This window comes from Athene cunicularia (genome assembly GCF_003259725.1).
Source record: "Athene cunicularia isolate RWA chromosome 5 unlocalized genomic scaffold, athCun1 chr5_part3, whole genome shotgun sequence".
NCBI lineage: Eukaryota > Metazoa > Chordata > Aves > Strigiformes > Strigidae > Athene > Athene cunicularia.
In genome coordinates, this window is record NW_020799103.1 from 8,582,071 (window position 1) to 8,601,035 (window position 18,965).

Consider the following 18,965-nt stretch of genomic DNA (forward strand, 5'->3'; position numbering starts at 1 on the left):
TGTTTCTGTCACGTGCCAGATCACACATTCCATCTTTATTAAATGTACTGGTTTTTTCTCCCCAAATTTTAGACAGATAAAGAAAAGCTGACATGGAAGGATCGTTTTCCAGCCTATTTAACCAATTTTGTTGGCATTATCTTCATGGTAAGCATCACCCAGCAAAACCCAAAGTGTATGTTACCAAGTCATTGTACAGAACAGAAGTGACGGAAATGTTAGTGAAACCATGACAGACCTTATCAGATGGGTGTGGCTCGCAATGGCTTTTCCCCAGTGAAAAAATTCAAGCATTTTATTGTTTCATAATCTAATATAATTTTAGAATATTTTCAAGAGCTTGTATTTCTATTTTGCCATTTCCTCTTTGCCATTGTAACAATTTGTTCATGTGGTGATCCAATTACTAGCAAAAGAGGATCTTTTCCCACAGTTCATCAAAGTGATTGGAAGCCTTAATGCAGAATTGGGTGGATTTGGGATGTGGCCCAGAGATCCCATTTTTAAGGTCATTGCTAAGTCCCAAGCAAAGTATTTATAGTTAAATCTTTAATAAGAGGCTGTGCTATTCTGACTCGCAGGTTGGGCTGACGTTTGCTATAGTGTTTGGAGTCATAATATACAGGATCTCGACTGCAGCGGCACTGGCAATCAGTTCAACTCCCTCTGGCCGGTCAAGCGTTAGGGTCACTGTCACTGCCACCGCAGTCATTATCAATTTGGTCGTCATCATCATCCTGGATGAAGTATACGGCTGCATCGCAAGGTGGCTGACTCAGATTGGTAGGTTTAAATCCTCAACTGATACTTGCTAGAGTGATTTTAAATGAGAGGATGCAAATTACTGGCTTTCATGATTAACTTCAAACTGGTGAGCAAACCCAGGAAATTCGACTGTGTGGCTAAAATTGTAACCAGCTAATACTTCAAATATCAAAGCGCACATGGATTTGGCTTTGTTTTTAAAGTTTTTCTTTCAGCAGTGGTAGTGCTAATCACTAATCCAGTTATGGATGATGGAGATACAGCAGAAATTCCTATACCTAATCTTGAGCTTCACTCTTCTATATCACACAATTACTGTTTTCATTTTCTGCCATTTTTTAATTGGCTTAAGACGTGTTGAGAAACACAGAATTGTTAAGTGCAAAAAAACACTTTAAAAAATTTGTTTTGAATCATTTCCAAAAAACATCGGTGACAACAGGTCCAGAAATCTTTTCATATAAGTTCTTGTCCATCTGCAAATGTCGTGTAGGTCAGCCAGATGTGGAATGAAATTGGAATTACTGTTGTAACACATCTGAACAGTGGGATCCTCAGCAGATTGACAAATGAATTCAGTGAGGTCATACTGCTTTAACATATACATATATAGCTATAAATATATACCTCTTTATTTAAAGGATGGATGAAGTTTTCCAAAGTCCCCATTTATAAGATCTTGAAATGTTCCAGGTAGGATAATTCCTTAATGTTTCTTATCCATGTCACATTGGTTCCAGAGGTGCCAAAAACTGACAAGAATTTTGAAGAGCGGTTGATTTTTAAGGCTTTCCTGCTGAAATTTGTCAATGCCTACACACCCATTTTCTATGTTGCTTTCTTCAAAGGCCGGTGAGTAATGCAAAAAGCTGTTCAGGGTTTCAGCTTACTGCTTATGAGACAGCTGTAGCTGAGCTGAGACCATAGTTGGACGATAAATTCAATCTGGTTTAAAAATTCCTCAGTATTGACCCAAAATCTCTGCAGCCTCATGGGATAAAGCAGGGACCTTGTACTCTGCTGTTTCAAATTTGTTAAAGCCATTTTGTTAACATAATTTCGTACATTCAGAAACAATCCCCTTATCAGGCTATTTACCATTGTCTATTTACTACTCTTAACTTTTATATCATAGCAAGTATCATCTCTCTTCTTGCAACCAGCATGAAAGCACAAGGCTGAAATAAATACTCCATGTGGCACATTCCAGTTAATGCAACAGAAATGAGGATTACCTTAGAGGATTTCTGCCAAGATGTACCTGTAGTATTGTAGGACACAAGACTTGCAGTTGTTTACTTGGTAAACAGGACTTTCTCTTTAAAGCAACACCAAAGATAATTATTCTCATTCAGTTTTTCAAGACTAAACTTTAGGTAGTCCCATGCAGAGCCGTAGAGTTGGACATAAATGTCTTTAGAAATCAAATATAAAAAGTATAAAATACATATGAAGTTTATAACTCTAACCATTGTGCCCTAGATTTGTTGGACGTCCAGGGGACTACGTCTACATTTTCCATTCTTTCCGAATGGAAGAGGTAATTGCATTTTACCCTGTCTGTGATCATGTCGGGTGGGAGCACCAGCTTCCCCTGCCACAGGGCTGTGGCAGATGTTCTGACCAACATTTCCTCTGTCCACCCTAGTGTGCTCCAGGCGGTTGCCTAATGGAGTTGTGTATCCAGCTCAGTATTATCATGTTGGGCAAGCAGCTGATTCAGAACAATTTATTTGAGATTGGCATCCCGTAAGTAGCGAGTTTGGGTTTGTTTTTTTTAAAAAAACACGTTTTTTTACGATGCGTGCAATACACTGTGTATCTACTGCCCCTTGACATGAACATGGTTCATGGGCTACCTGCAGGACTTTTGCAGTAGGCCTGTGTCTGCTGTATTAGAAATACCTGCATCTGGGCTGCAACTGCATCCAGCAATGCAGATGCCTTTGAAAAGTGCTAGGCAATCTATTGCTTCCCTACGAGTTAGCAAGAGGTGTAATACTGAAGATGTGATTGAATTATAACCGTGTTTCAGTACCTGTATATGCTGATCCCAGATACTTTTAGCATATTGTGGCTCTTGCACAGTTTTAATGAAAATAGGCATGGAGCTTATTGTATCTGTTAGTGTAAAATAACTGAAAAAATGGGCACTGTGTCAAGAATGGCATGCTAACTAAATGAATAATTTTCATTTCCCCCAGAAAAATGAAGAAATTTATACGATACATGAAATTAAAGCGTCGGCGTTCTTTAGACCATGAAGAGCACATGAAAAAAAAACAGCGTTACGAAGTGGATTATAACCTGGAGCCTTTTGCTGGACTTACCCCTGAATATATGGAAATGAGTGAGTGAGGTGGAAAGGAGGCATTTTAAACCATAATTATTATGACTAATTGGGATGGAGAGCTGAGGTTTTTGAACTGTAGATTCGTTGGACAATGGATGTGAGGCATAACTTAATTATTGAAGCGTATAGTCTTGGACTGTAGCATATTCCAGCCAGCCACTGGCTGCTTCAGGGATGAATTGTGCTCTCTGCTGTTCATGAGCTCTTACTTTAGCACTATATTTTAGATATTTTCTTTCAAGTCATGTGACACGTCACTGTCAGATTTCAAGTGCAAATGATTAAATGGCGTAAACTTGAGATTGTGAGGCATATGTTATCAACAGTTGCACCCGACATTGGGAATAAGTTACTTAATTCACATTTGACAATTTCCACTGTGTATTCTCACACCAGATTGTTTCTGTTTTCTGAAATCTGGACTAAATCTTCTGAGAAAGATACGTGCCTGCAGACCAGGTTGTACTTGACAGATCACATATAATTTTTTTTCAGGTGATCTATTATGTTGAATGAGTGATAGGGAAATTAAGCACTGGATATCAGCTCCACACTGATGTGGCTGTACAGCTACATTTCTTTTCCTACTTTCAATCTTGGAAAGGATGAGAACTGTTTGACATAATGCTGTTTGCTACCATATCAGACATTCCTGAAGGATCTGTCTTAAAAGAGCAACTTTATTTAGTATTTTAAGGAATGACTAAGCAAAAATAGTGGCAAAGGATAATGAAGACTACTAATACCCAAAATTGGCATGCCTAGTAAATTCAAAGGCAAATTATAATATCTGATGACCTTGATGTTCAGAGTAGCTGAAACAGATTGAAATTTAATGGTACAAAATATGAGGTCATGCTGCCAGTTCCTAAAAATGAGAAAAGATGCAGTTAGTGAGATGAGCATTTAAAATTAACAGAGGATGAGAAAGATGGATACCAGGATGGGTATGACACCGATGTGTTGTCCTTATCAAACAAAAGCAGATGTGATCCCAGGCTGTAGAAAGCAAGTTATTCCCAGTGGAGGTGGACAATCAGTCATGTCCTTTTTGAAGTCCACGAGGAGAAAGCTTCCAGTGGGATTAGTGAGGGCTAGAAACCTGCTGGGTGGAGCATGGCAAGTTTATGCAGAGCTAACATGATCACTGCTATAATCTCACTCCTTCAGATCACTCCTGTGCCAGCCTCACCCACAGCAGAATTGTTTAAAATGCTTCCCCATCTTCCTGGTTACTTTGCCTTGCCTTTTGAAAGAGGGGCAACTGGCCCTTCAATGCCCAAGTGGAGCAGTGGTCAGGCAAACTGTGCCTGATGCAGAAAACATGGTTTAGTGTCCCAGCACAGGTTGTCTTGTTGGAATCTGGGGGGATGGCACTGACATGTGATGCATGCCCTCAATAAATACTGACCACAGCCATTGAAGCAGTTACTTTTTCTTTTCAGTTATACAGTTTGGGTTTGTAACTTTATTCGTTGCATCCTTCCCACTGGCGCCTTTGTTTGCTTTGTTGAACAACATCATTGAAATCCGTCTAGATGCAAAAAAATTTGTTACTGAGCTGAGGAGACCGGTAGCAGTCAGAGCAAAGGATATAGGTAAGTGCACGTTGCTATTGTTATCCCTGTTTGTTTATTCCTGGATTGATGGCAGGATATTATTATGCTGAGTTAGTTTCATTAACAGGAAGATATTTATAGGAAAATTCAAAACATTAGACTGTGGCTTAACTGTGAACTGTTATAATTTATCGAGGCTTTAGTTTTAAAATGGAAAGACCAGAGCTTTAAATCAGATTAATATTTTATTAAGTAAAGAATATCACTTTTCAAATCAAAATGATCAATACAATAGTGAAATATCTTGCATGGTTCTGCAGATCAACAGTTCTTCCTGGCAATGCTGTTTTCTTGCAGAAGCAAAAATTTCTGCATTTAGTAAGTCTGGACTGGGCTGGAGAAATACATTTAGGATTGAGAGGAGACTCAAAAGTCTGTGGGTATCCCTTCATCCCTGTTCAGCATGAATTTTGGAAGGGTAAAGCTTGAAAGCTGCAGTGAATCCAGCTGGAACTGGGCTCTGCAGTCATATGGTGATAACAGAGCAGTCCTCCCCTTACTGCAGGGGGCTAACAGGGTATATGTGATGAGGAAGCTTTTTCTCCCAAATGTCAGTTACTTCTGAGTTATTAAAATAGCTGTTCGTATTACAGATCTAGTCAGCAAGAGCAGAGAAATCTATGATATGTTACCAAACTCAGCATTCATTCTGGTGTTGTGCAGGCAGAGTTTTTCCTTGGGCTCTTTGTTGTGCCCTAGGCTTATCCTAGAGTTGAACACTGTGTGTTTTGTCATGGTGTTGCCTTTACCACAACACTGCTTAGGAGTGGTTTGCAGCTGGCTCATTTGATGCTGTGGGCTAAGGTTGCTGAGAACGAGAAATTTTCAAGCTGTCACTAATGACCAGGAGACTGTTAGGCCAGGCACGAGGGTGCATAGCCATCTACATTAAACCAGCACTTTATGTAGACTTCAGAGAAGCCCTTCCCATGAGGAATGGGATCTGGAGATGGAGAGGGGGCAGAGCTATGGGCCTTCATGCATTATCCTCAGACTAAACCCAGAGGGGTTGAACCTGAGTCAGTTTGGGGTTGGTTGGTATTACATTTTGTATGCACAGAGTCCACGCTGAGAAAACCTGTGTGTATTTGGGTTCCAGATGCAGATGGAAAAATCCCATTGAGTGGCTCCACTGGAGCTTTACTCCTTTTTTGAAAGTGAGGCAGGATCAGTAGTGATGAGATGTAGAAACAGATTCAGATAGATCCGTCAAGCTGGTAGACCAGTATGTTCTGCACCACATCTGTGGAGGTTCCAGTTCCCTATCTATAGCTTTCTTATTTTCCTCAGGCATCTGAGAAGTTTGAATGAAATTTCATTATGGTTTTTTTTGTTTCTACCTATGCTGGCATTTCTCTGTCTCACACTTGCCTTCCTCTTCCTCAGAGAAGCTCTTATCTTAAAACCTCAAAAAAATAGGTGCCTAAACATAGTTTTGGAAGACAGAATTGGGCTGCCTTTACTTACAGGTCATTAAATTAATCTCTGATAATTTGTTCTTTTTTTTAATTTAAAATATAACTCTAGTTCAGCACAGTCGTAAGTGCTCCCAACCCTGTTAACTAAAAATTTAATTTATCTGATTTTAATGACTGCAACAGCATTTACATGTTTATCTCCTTCCTTAGGAATCTGGTATAATATCCTCAGAGGTATTGGAAAGCTTGCTGTCATCATAAATGTAAGTAATTCGGCATGAATAAAATATTAATTCAATAGGCTGGCTTTTCCATTCTGCACCATTAGTTTTGTTTCAGCACAAATCCCTTAAAATCAAGTGAAAGTGTATGATCTAGAATTTTTCTGAAATATTAGAGAATCGGAGGCAGTGTTTATTTTAAAGTTGTGATAGTAGTAGCGATAATATAAAATAGTAAGTAGTCACTGCAGCATTTTTCCAGAACATTTTCATAAAAACAGTTTTGTCATTCAAACAAAGAAGACCACAGCTGCCTGTTTTTGCTCTTTTGAAATACTATAACAAAGAAAATGTATCTTTTAACTTCAGTGCTAAAACCTATTTAGAATCTGGTAGTCAGCTGGGTGTGAATTAGTTCAGCTTATCAGAGCACAGTGTCCCTCTATTGAAATTCTGACCTCGAACTGCATTGCTCTCACTCAGATAGCTCTGAAAAGCCATGAAAATATTTTTGTTTATTTCTGCAGTGAACATCCCAGCCTTTAATATATGCATTTATGTACCTGTCTAATATTCTATGTGAATAGACATCCACAATAATCATCTTCACTGCACCTCACCTGGGAAAGATGAAAAAAAAAAAAAAAAGCTGAACAACAAGCTGAAAACACGTTTGCAATGCAGCAAAACAGGGGCCATGTAGGGCTTACGGCCATGTGTCCATGGGCACTCTCATTTTTTCCCTCTTTATCCAGACTGGAAATCCCTTCGTTTTGCCCACAGGTGTCTGTTGTGCTATGGCCAAACCATTCTTTTTTTTTATTTGGTATGCTGCCTTAATTTGTCTTTACCATTTCTCCTCTTTTCCTTTGGAAATAATTTCTCTATTTTTCTCTTTTCTTCCATGTAGTCTCTCTTCATCATTATCCAGTGTTATTTTTCCATCTTTGATCTGTGTACTACCCCTCTTTATCATAAAATAAGTAAAACATTTTGTACTGTCTTTGTTCCACATTGTACATGAGATTTATGTCAGTGAGAATGTTTCATAATAGTGATAAATGAGAAAGGCTAAAGTTATGAAGAACTCAGCTGAATTGGCTGTCTTGCATTTTCTGTATGATGTTTTTAGAAAACCTTTTAAATAACCAAATACAACAAAATTTTTGTGATGATAAAAATAAAACATGGCTCAGTCTGCTTATCCTTTTATCTTGATGGAGTTAAACACATACAATTAAACGACTTTTGCAATGCAATGAGAATTTAAAGAGTCAATTCACTGTCAGTTGTTTGCAGAACAGAAAAGTACTTGGAAATCCATCAGTTGGACCTTATACAATGCACCAGGGACAAGCTGTGACTGGGGGACGGGGAAGCAGCACCATGTTTTGTCGTCTTCTGGTTCTGGGGGGTACGGCCGCTTCGTTCTCTAGGGCGTTCAAGTTGTTATCCCCATGGAAATCTCATTTGGCATAGAACTACTCCATCTAGTATTCTGCAACTCAGAAGAGTAAGCAGTAAATACTGCCTTGCTGCAGCAGTGAATACTTCATTTTTAAGGTGCTGTGGGCTGCAGTCTCCCCCCTTGTTTTCTGAAGCTGTCCCTGAGTTGTGTGAGTTGTTTGGGCCGGACATACTCAAGTATATTGTTAACTTAACCACTGCCGGAATATTGCGCTCACTCTTTACTCTTATGGCTTAGGCATTTGTGATCTCATTCACATCCGACTTCATTCCACGCCTCGTGTACCTGTATATGTACAGTGAGAATGGCACCATGCATGGCTTCGTGAACCATACACTATCCTCTTTTAATGTCAGCGATTTTCAAGCAGGAACAGCTCCAAACGACCCCATGGATCTTGGCTACGAGGTTCAGATATGCAGGTACTCTCCTGAGTGATCATTAATTTCAAGTATTTTCATAGCTGACTAAGAATGAGACAAATTTTTACATTCCTGGGGCAGGTCCCCTGTATTTTCAATACCTTTTTAGCTCCTTGGTAGCTATCAGATAGATCCACTCCCTTGAATGTCTTGGCTTACATATCAAGCAACCACAAAACCTGATGATGAAGTACTGCTTATTTTGGGAAATAGAGATCAGCATTGTTAAATTCAGTGTTAATGCAAAGATTTGTATTATTATGTATCCCCTTTTTTAGAAAAGGAGATGAATAATGATAAACAGCACAATGATGCTTTAAAGGAACAAAATGATGTTACTCTGATGTCATGTTGTTATATCACATGCTATTGATATAATCATAGAATCATCTGGGTTGAAAAAGACCTTGAAAATCATCCAGTCCAACCATTAACCTCACACCAACTGTTCTTAACTCCACCAGATCCCTCAGCGCTGGGTCAAAAATGAACATGACTGCACAGTACAGTGCAGTCTCTATTTTTGTTCAGTTTCTGTAGCAATTCCTGATGAGAGTAATAGCATCCTTATCAGCACTGGAACTTAAAACTTACTTAAACTGTCATTGTACAGGAAATCTGCATGCCTGTAACAATTTATACATATTCTTTTCATATTTAAAGGAAAATAATTGTTGCATATTTCAGTTTATGAAGCAATCTAGGTCAGTGCTGAAATGCGTGCTTTGCCTAGGCTTCCTTGGATACCCATCATCTTCAGTATAAATGCTTTAATGCTTGGAACTGGGGACCAAACCCAAATATATCACTGAAAGCACTTAGACCAACAAAACTGAAAGGGGGACAGTGGGAGTAAGAAGAGGAAGAGGAGAACAAGGAGGGAAGAGACATTCCGTGGGAGAAAAAAAAAAAAAAAAAAAAGATTACTTTGGTATACATATACTAAATAATTACACAAACTGACCAGGGAAAACCCCCATCTTTATAATTGTACTCTTTTAAAATTTATATTCTTTATAAATTTGAATAGTGCAAGTTAATCTGCTGAAATGATTGCTGAACAGAAAAATCACTCTGAGATGAAAGAAAAAACAACCAAAATTGCAAATGCTTTAGCTTTGCTTGCTTTTACTTTCTCCTGGTTTATTTCTGGTGATCTCTGGGCACAGGATAAATGAGGTTGTCAAACTTGTTTTTAGCACAGAACTTACAGAATGGAAGCATTAGTGTTGTGGTCCCATAAAAAATGCCAGGTTTATTTGCTTTCTAGACCCAGCCTCTTTCTTCTTCCCATTCCATCATTTCTTCCAGATTCCAGGGATTTTTAAATCTTCCAAACTGTTGACAGGATGCTGTGTTTTTAAATTTAGTGTTTTTTTTCTTGGTCCCATTTCTAACAAGTTATTGTTGATTAGCTCATAGATTTTCTGTAAGCCATAGTTAAGGCAGCATTCTCACCTTATCGCTATATGGCAAAATTTAGCTGCAATCTTTTGCTAATTAATCATCAACAAGAACACCATGTACCATAACACACTCTATGGATCTGAGATCGGTATTTTTGTCTCTAAAATTAGTCTGAAAAATATATGGTTTGGGGGTTGTTTTTATGAATCTTAAAAGAAAATAAACTATCTGAGCTGTGTAGTTTACTCTGTCTTTATGCAGAATTGATAATATTTGTACTAATCAGGGAGTATTGAGATTGAAGAACTTCAATTTTGAGTAAAACTTGAAGGCTGTGAGAGGTCTTCCGCTGTGTCTTGTTTCTGAGAGGTTAATACAGTGTTATGCTGTAGTAGTGAACTTGCTTTTAGACAGTTCAGTGTACTGTTTGACTGTATTAATTCCTCTTGGTGCCGAGATTTCTAAATGACAGCACTGATTTACTGAGTCTTGTTTTGCAGATACAAAGATTATCGAGAACCGCCCTGGTCTGAAAACAAGTATGACATTTCAAAGGATTTTTGGGCTGTCCTAGCAGCAAGATTAGCATTTGTGATAGTTTTCCAGGTAAGTTCTACTGCAGCCACTTTTTATATGAGAGTTACTGTATTTCTTCAGTTATCTAAGGCAAGCCACCTTTGGAAAGAAGTTATTAGGCCAAAGAAAATATCTTATTTCTCAGCAAAGCAAAGCAATTTGCCCATCCTCATTCACCCTCTTCCTCCCACCCACCCATGCCTAGATATACCCAGTGGAAAAATTCATCCTCAGGGATTCCCTGAACTGGTTTGATGCAGAAGCAACTTAATGACCTTAGGGAGCAGCAAAGCACAAGGCTGATACTAATTAGGTCCCACCAATTTCTCCAGTAGGACATCAACAAATTCACTGAAGCAGCATAAATTTTATCCAAAATAATTTCTAAACCTAGCAAAGAAATTAAATTTCCAAAATTTCCCAGTTAAGAGTTTAACTCACATCTGAAAAAGAAGGCAAAATTTTGTAATTTTTCGCTAAATGACATTATTCAATCACAACAGCAATGCTGGTTATTGTGACACAAGTGTTTTAAGTCTGCCTTACCTAAACAACTCATTTAAAAACTTTTTTTTTTTTAATAAAAAAGATATCTTTTTCTGAGAGATCTCCCTTTCACTGAGTCAAGGTTTTTAAATCAGAAACATTTCATTGGAATATATTTCACCAACTTTCATCGTTTTACCTTTTGCTATTGGCATTTGCCTTTCTGATGTAAGCTGGTAAATGTAAAGCCATTAATCAATTACAGCATTTCCTTTTAATTTCTATGTGGCTGTGACAATATTTGTACATAAACCATAGAGATCTGGGCCTGCCATTTTTCTCTGCTTCTAGCATGAACAAGAAGTTGAGGTGAATTTGGCTCAATATCAGGCTTGTGACATACTGTTGATCCCAACTTAAATATTGTCCTTTCTTCATTCTTCCTCAGTACACCAAAAATGGCCCTTTCCCTACATTCATCCTTTCATTTGACCTTGCTGACATTTTCTCACAACTTCATTTTCAGAACTTGGTCATGTTTATGAGTGACTTTGTTGACTGGATTATCCCAGACATTCCCAAGGACATTAGTCAGCAGATTCATAAAGAGAAAGTTCTCATGGTGGAGGTCTTCATGAGAGAAGAGCAAGGAAAGCTGCAAATGCTAGAAACCTGGAAAGACAAGGACAAGAAAAAAGGTGAAAATTGTAACAATCACAGCCCCAGACTCTCCAGGAGCCACAGTGGGAGCTTGTCCTCCTGCCACTCGTATCCTCTCGACGTATAGAAGAGGAGGGAGTTGAGTATGTTGGGGCATTCCACTGATACACAAGCCATCATGTAAAGGGCAGGACTCGATTAATGGACAACCTGGTGCATGCTGAAGGATGTGCTGCCATTTTGCTCCCATCTTTGTGAGAAATGCTCTTCTTACAAATATGGAGGACCACATTCTATTTCTGATAATACTGTTTTTTCTTTTGCACAAGTAGTAATGCAGGGAATTTTTATATTTCATTGTTAGGTAACACTATTGATGTTGGCGAGCATTAATAAATGCAGGTACTTAGTACGTCTTGAGAGAGATATTCTCTAAGAATTTGACCTTAGTCTATTAATTAATTACTTAAATAAAGGTAAATTTTAAGTAATAATACTACTACTAATTTAAAATATTTTTGGAACCCCAGGCTTGAAGGTCTACGGGGTAACTTGGTAAAGTATATGCAAAATCAGCTTTAGAGTGTACCCTAGTATTCCTTTTGGCAGGAGAGAACCGACGTTGAGCCCACCAGACTGACTTGCTTTCCAAGACAGGGTTTAGCTCTGCTGGCAGACATCTGTGTTTGAAGCTGCAGGTCTAAAACAAGCTGAGCTTTAGTGTCACACAGGTGCGTGGGGCACTTGTGGCAACCTGCTGTGTACCCAAGGCCTTCACTGGGGCACTGCTCTCTTCAGAAACATCAGAAAAGTGAATCTGGAAAAGATCGTTTGTATCAATGACCGACTGATGTGGATGAAGCTACCTCAGTGCCCCAGGCTGCATCAGCTGTGTCTGAGCAGTGCCCCAGCAGCTCCTCGCTCACAGCCAGACAGCAGCAGCACAATTTTGGAGATCCTCCCAGCAGGTAGATGATCAGAGCATTTTATTAAATACCCTGAATTAACGAGCACACGTAGAGCTGTGGTGACTGTCCTGCCTAGTACTCGGACACTCTTGTTGCTGAGGAAATTCCCTTTTCCCCATTGAGAAAGGGATGTGCTAAAACAGCCAGGTTTTTCTCTGTAGCCCTCTACCCTCTGCAGGAGAAAGGAGTCTGCACCCGTTTTTCACAGCCAGTTGTCCCTGAAGATTTTCTGCTGTTGAATGGCATTTCCCAGAGGCTGTGCTGGAGGAGTGAATCCAAAACATGTCCCACTTACTGTCTTCAGTGGAAGTTTTGCCTGCACTGGGGCTACAGGACCAGACCTTCAGTTAGTTACAGGACTTTTCTTTTGTCTTAAAATACTCTATCTTTTGTACAAGGAGCTTCCGTAGAGCCTAAAATCCTTACATACAAAGCCTAGCTAAATCCCACCAGTACAACTCTTTTTAAGCGTAGTACATTTTAGTTTTGCTTTGTCAAATGATAAACTGCACTTCCAAATAATATTGGTGCAATTAACCTCATTTCTTTTATTGCTTTGTCTTGTCCATGGCACTTGCGTTACAAATATAAAACTGAAAAATAAAATAAAAATGAAAGATTTCTTTAAAGTCTAACTACTGTATGGTTTGTTACAAAACCAAACGTCAAAAGACTGTTTTAAAGAAAAGTTAGTTATTTCTTTTTTCCTTTTCTTTTTTCTTTGCCAAAATAATTTAAAGATTAATGCTAGAACTTTAAAAAAAAATGCCGTATTTAGCTTTTGATATATTTATTTGTTTTAAAGTATGTGATAAACTTGATATTTTTCTGTAGTCTGTCCAAAGAAGGTACCAGAAAAGAAATTATGTGGAAGAAAGAAAATGGTATTAACCAAATATTCTTGAAGCTTATTTAAAATATTGATCCAACCAAAGATTTTTATTAATAAAGGGCTTATATTTTGTTAACTCTTGTTTCTGTTGTATTTTGACTTGCAGGAATGTCACTATTTTTAAAATTTGTAACTTATGATAGCTTACTACTGTAGGGCCAAATCCTGCCTGATTTATTCACACAATAAGCATTACGCCTGGTAGTAAGTGTTTACCAGATCAGGCCCACTGACTGCAATAGAACTGTGAGTGACAATAATTCAAGCAGAATTCTGTCCATACATCTTGTTGACAAAGTGTTCTTCCTCTCATTCCTTGGCAGCCCAAAAGATCCAGAAGAAAGCCAAATGTGAACTACCTATTCTGAAGAGAAATCTTAGGGAACTTCCTTGAAGGGAATTTCATCTGTAAATATTTATCCAAAAGTATTCCCAACTTAATACTGACATTCCTGTAAATGGTAGAACTATATCCTGAACACATACTTATCAGAATTTTTCATTATTTGCTGAAATCATGAACTAGTAACAGTTGCTTATACTTTCTTTTGTACAGTAAATTGTTTGAAATGGAATTTTGTATATAAAAACTGTATTACTACTAAAAAAACTATAAAACTCTTTCATGGAATCATTTTTTAAGAAAAGCAAATATATACTAAATCTGGTTTAGTTCTTTTTTTTTTTTTTCCTTTGAACACTTATTTGAAATAAACTTAAATATGCAAGCGTTTCTCCTGTGGGACAGGTTCTGTTCCCAATCCTCCTTGTGCTCTGAGTGTGCAACTATGAGTACTCTTAGATTTGAGAAATGCAGCAATTAATGTTACAGTTTGTCTAGAACTGGATCTGTGATGCCCTTTCCAGTGCTCCTTGTATACTCAAGACAGCAGAGACCATAACTGAGATGTGCTTGCAACTATTGACTGCTTCATTTATAGACATCTTCCTGACTACATCAAAGGTAAATCTTGTGTTTGAGCTGCTTTAGATACCCACTTTGAGATTAAATGAATCCCACCTAAGATGCATCTGTCTCCGTGAGCACAAAGGGAGGGAGGTTTGGCTTCTAGCACTGACATAGATGTCTGCACCACAGACACTGAGTATTAAGTGATGGATTTTATCTTGGGAGCTTTAATTTTCTTCTGACTTTACTGTTATGTTTTTAGCAGAATGTAAGGTGTAAGAGCTTTCACTAAGACATTGGAAATGGGCTCATAAAGAGGAAGAATGTTATTTGGGTTGTTCATTTAAATTGAAAAAAAAATATTAATTATTAAGAAAAAAATGAAATTATAAAACTAAAGGAATAAAACTCGGGGATTCCTTCGACTGTGTCTTGCTGAATGCAGCTCTGAAGGGAAGTAGCTCAGGAAGCAGAAAGGCTACACTGTGTATATCACATTTTTATTGCCTTGTGTGACCTGTACAGGCAAAGCTGGGCTCAGAACTTGACTTGCCATTTCCAATTTTTTCTCCTCCCATTTACCTGTTCTGTGAGAAGGCAAAGGACAAGCCTTCATACCCATTCTCCCTATCTAACCAGAAAATACCAATGCTCTAACTAATGAAATTTAGTTAGAAGATGGGAATTCTGTTCTGAGGTAATGGAGATGAAAACCAGAAGCAGGTAAATCACTGCCTAGTTGGTAACTGGTTTGGTTTTGTCAGGTCTTGAAGATACCAGATATGAGCTCATTAGATATAAGATAATGCCTTCCAGAAAGAGATTTGCACTGTGGTTATGGTACTTTCATGAAAAGTTTTCTTTTATTTGTGATGCAAGAAACAAGTTTTGGTTTTACCAATAGCAAATTTGAGGCAGGATTATGCTGATAAGGATTCACTGGATTGAGGGGGCAGGGAGAGGAGGTTAATGCAGAGAAGCAGAGATCTGGAAGTGATCAAGAAGTAATTGAACATACCCCAATATGACTCCCAGCTACCATATGGGCCAGGTTTGATGAAAGATGGCAATATTTGTATGAATACAGATGAATTCTATATTACGACTTTATCTCCACAACATGCATTCCATCTCTTCCTGGCATGCTTCTGACACAAAATAAGTACAAAACCCCATGTCTCAGCACTGCTTTGATCAAATAAAAAAAAAAAAAAAACCCCACAAACCCAATGCATTAATGTATTAAACAGGAAAATCATTATACTGGTTTACTTAGTCCAAGAGAAAATGCAGGCAGTACTAGGAAAGATTAGAGAAGTGGCTGTGTAGATAATTTTTGAACCGTTGCTAAAATACGCTGTTTGCTGTTTGCTACCCAAAGGTTGTGGCAAAGACATAACTTCAGTTGGTGCATCTAAGGCGGAAATCATACCCACCCTATTATGTTGACACTGTGAGTCTGAATCTTCTGGATTTCCATGTCATTGTGTTTCTAAGATACTGTCTTACAAATATTTTTCAGTCTTAAATAGCTTAAGGGTGAATAAGTCTCAAGTCAAGGCACAGACACATTTCTATTTTTAAACCCTCAGTGCTCTCTGGTCCTGAGCTGTTAATGATCTTTTGGGCTGTTGTGATGTCCAATAAGCAACAATAAAACAATTTACTTTTCATCTTGTTACTTCAGGAGTCTGAACTCTCCTGAAGTTTCATAGATGACTTCAGTGCATTTATATTTTCCTGTGAAGTTTTTAGAGTAAACAACTCTTTTTTTTTTCTTTCTTTTTTTTTTTTTTCCCTTTTGCCACTGAAGAAATAATGTCTTAAATTTATATGGAGTCCATTCAAACTCTGGTTCAATTCTTTGCACATTTGAGTACTATTTATTCCATGACCAAACATAATATGCCATTTTTAGTCCAGCAGAGAAAAACAAATTTCCTTTTTTAACCTCCTTCTTTTTTAGCCCAGCGGGCCTTTCTGAAGAAGAAACTAACTATTAATGTGGCTCCTTTTTAATTTTTAGCTCTTTCCTTAAGTTTTAATACCATGTGTGCTGTCTGATTCAAGACCACCTGACGCCAAAGAAAATATTTCCTTTGATTTCCTTTGCAGCACGCTTTGCATGAGACTAAGCATTGCTTATTCAATAATTGGTTCCACCTAAAATAAAAATCCTTGACACTTACTGTATGGTACCTCTATAACCCAGAGTGTCAGCTAAAGCCAAAATATATTGATGCATATGAGTTTTGCAAGCAGTAGAGTTAGGCATGTCATTGTGCAAGTTTCCACACGGCAAAGGGCTTAAAAAATCAGAAGCATGACACTGTCATGTGAAGTTAGTTACCCAAGTTGGAAGGTTTTGAGGTCATAGATTTCATCTTGCTTAGTACTACCTCTGTGAGAAATTCATGCCAAAATGGGAATCCATCCCAATGCTCCTGAGAAAAAGAATCAAAATACTTAGCAGAGTGCTTGTGCTGAATGAACATAAAAGCATATCAAAGTCCATTTTTCAGAGCAAGAGTTAAATGCAGGCAGGTAAACAATCTCTTCTCAGAGCAGAAGAAATGGTTATTTCATATAGTTTTACTTCCAACTCAAGAGTGGCCACCTTTTCTAGTTGAAATATAAGAGATAGCACCTAGGGAAAAGGTGCAAATGGGGAAGAGAGGAAGAAAAGGCTTTTGACTGATGTTCTCAGATCCAAGTTAGCTGGAGATCAGCCACAGAAGTTGTTTTTCTGGAAAGAGCATCACTTCCTAAGGCAAGGCCATCTTGTAGGCAGGTTATCAGGTAGCCTTTGCCAATGTTTTTGTGCCGATGTGCAATCATCCTGCCAAGCAGTGCAATACTGTCGGTCTTGTGTTCAGATGAAAGCTGGAAGTCTTTGCTCCTTTGGAAGGAAATGGATGAAAACAGAGTAAGAAAGAGAGGACCTCTCTGGCATCAGTGAGGGCTTGGTGGCTGCCTTCTTCATTGATATACTGAGTTGCAAATATTACCATGCATCTTGGCAATCAAAAAAAAGAAAAAAAGGTTCCTCTAGGAACACACTTATTTTTAACGTTAATCAGAACTATTTATAAATTGTCACACGGCTACCAACATCGAAGTCAGGTCCCAGTTGGTACAAGCCCTTGGGTTCTGTAGTGGGTAAGTCTCCCAAGCCCCAGAGGCGATGTGCAGGTAAGGGGCTGATGGCCTGTGCTGCCTGCGTTGAACCCAGATGGCAGCACTGCATCATGGCTGCACCGTGCTCACAAGCATGGCTTTCCCATCTGTCCTGGTAAGAGCATCTCCTTAGATGAGCAGCTCACATTTCTTAATGTATTAATCCTCAAAATATACCTGTAGGTAAAAAAGGTAGTAATTACAAGTAATTAACCATCAAGTAGGAATAAATCTTAGCAGGCTGGACTACTCCAGGTTTACTGCATGACCTCTCAGGCTAGCAAGAGAAGTGTGCGTAACAAAACAGCTCTGGAAGCTGGTGGATTCTGGGCCACACTCCTAGAGTTATTGATGTACATTATACTACTCAGACACCATTAGGAGTGGGAGGGAGTTGAGAGCAGGGAAGGAACAGTGAAAGTCCTGAGAGTAAATTAATGTGAATTTCAGCTACAACTTCCAGGCTTCAAAGACCAAAAGAAGTAAAACCAAGAGTCAGTTCTGAATTTCTGCTAAACGTTTCCACTTTTTGAATTTTACTTCCAAAACCAAATTTCTCCACATCTTTACAATGCTTGTCTTTTAGCTCTGACCAAAGAGAGGTGTAAAGATAAGATGGTAATCATCTCTGTGTCTTCTTGTGGATAAGAAATGAGTTAATCACTTCCAGGTTCAGGTACTGGCGAAGATGTATTACAGGCTACTGCTGCTTTAAAAAGTCTCACTCCAAAACTGGTGAATAACAGCAAAGCTGTATGTTTATATATATATTTAAGAGATGAGAGAAGGTGAGCTTGAATCTGATCTTAACATTGTAAGTCATTTAATTTCATTGTATCTCTGAGTTCCTCAAGAAAAAAGAAAATGCAGTAGACTAATTTTTTGAGGGTAGGCAGCCAAAGCTGTGGTGTAACTTTCTTACTTCTTCCAAAGTATAAAGATTGTAAAGAAAATACATAATTGCTATATATTGTATTATATTAATCCATTCTTCTCTCAGTAAGTCACGGTCCTTCCTAGACTTTTCTCCTCTGAGAACAAATACAACAAGATTCCATTATGTTTCTGTATGAAAACAAACTCCAAATTGTGGTTTAAGACTAACTTGTATCTGGCTTTGACTACAACGCTGTGGACTAGCTCAAATTAAAGCGTTTCTTTAGAAAGCAGAAAATAATACTTTCCCCTCCCCAAGAATCAAGGGAGGGGGATGATGAAACCAGATCTGCTTTCTTATTTATTATATCTAAATTGCTATGAGTAACTAACCTAGTCATATCCGGTGTCACTTAATGGTTGCATAAAACTATTCACGTTTTAAAAGGAAATGAGCGCTCCGGATAATAACTGTACTGTGTTTGAGCAGACAAGGCACTCCCTCTCTAATCAGATTCGAAAAAAACCTTACACCTTCCAATTCAACTGCAGTGAGATAGTGACTCAGAAAATACTGTATTGACACATTCTTGAAGGGAAGAACAAAAATCCACTGATCTTTCCTCTAATGGGTAATTCTACTGCGTAATGCTTATTTTTAGGAAATGTATCCCCCCTGGTCTTGGCTTGTCATTATCTACAGTCACTGTAGTGAGCTCAACACCCAAGTTTAACTCAGAAACCAAG

The 18,965-nt window shown here is 38.3% G+C and overlaps 1 protein-coding gene across 3 annotated transcripts in view; it reads left to right on the forward strand.

The window, feature by feature from the left end:
* The window catches only part of ANO1 (anoctamin 1), a 46,480-nt gene extending 32,640 nt beyond the window's left edge, over nucleotides 1-13,840 (forward strand). For all 3 annotated transcript variants that reach the window (XM_026850911.1, XM_026850912.1, XM_026850913.1), the window contains 11 exons: nucleotides 73-147; nucleotides 582-783; nucleotides 1,506-1,617; nucleotides 2,248-2,305; nucleotides 2,414-2,514; nucleotides 2,970-3,115; nucleotides 4,564-4,716; nucleotides 6,366-6,418; nucleotides 8,082-8,266; nucleotides 10,174-10,279; nucleotides 11,262-13,840. In XM_026850911.1, the coding sequence (XP_026706712.1) occupies nucleotides 73-147; nucleotides 582-783; nucleotides 1,506-1,617; nucleotides 2,248-2,305; nucleotides 2,414-2,514; nucleotides 2,970-3,115; nucleotides 4,564-4,716; nucleotides 6,366-6,418; nucleotides 8,082-8,266; nucleotides 10,174-10,279; nucleotides 11,262-11,522 (1,452 nt within the window). In that variant the 3' untranslated portion in view covers nucleotides 11,523-13,840. The remainder of the gene's footprint in view (nucleotides 1-72; nucleotides 148-581; nucleotides 784-1,505; nucleotides 1,618-2,247; nucleotides 2,306-2,413; nucleotides 2,515-2,969; nucleotides 3,116-4,563; nucleotides 4,717-6,365; nucleotides 6,419-8,081; nucleotides 8,267-10,173; nucleotides 10,280-11,261) is intronic.
* Nucleotides 13,841-18,965: the final 5,125 nt, after the last annotated feature.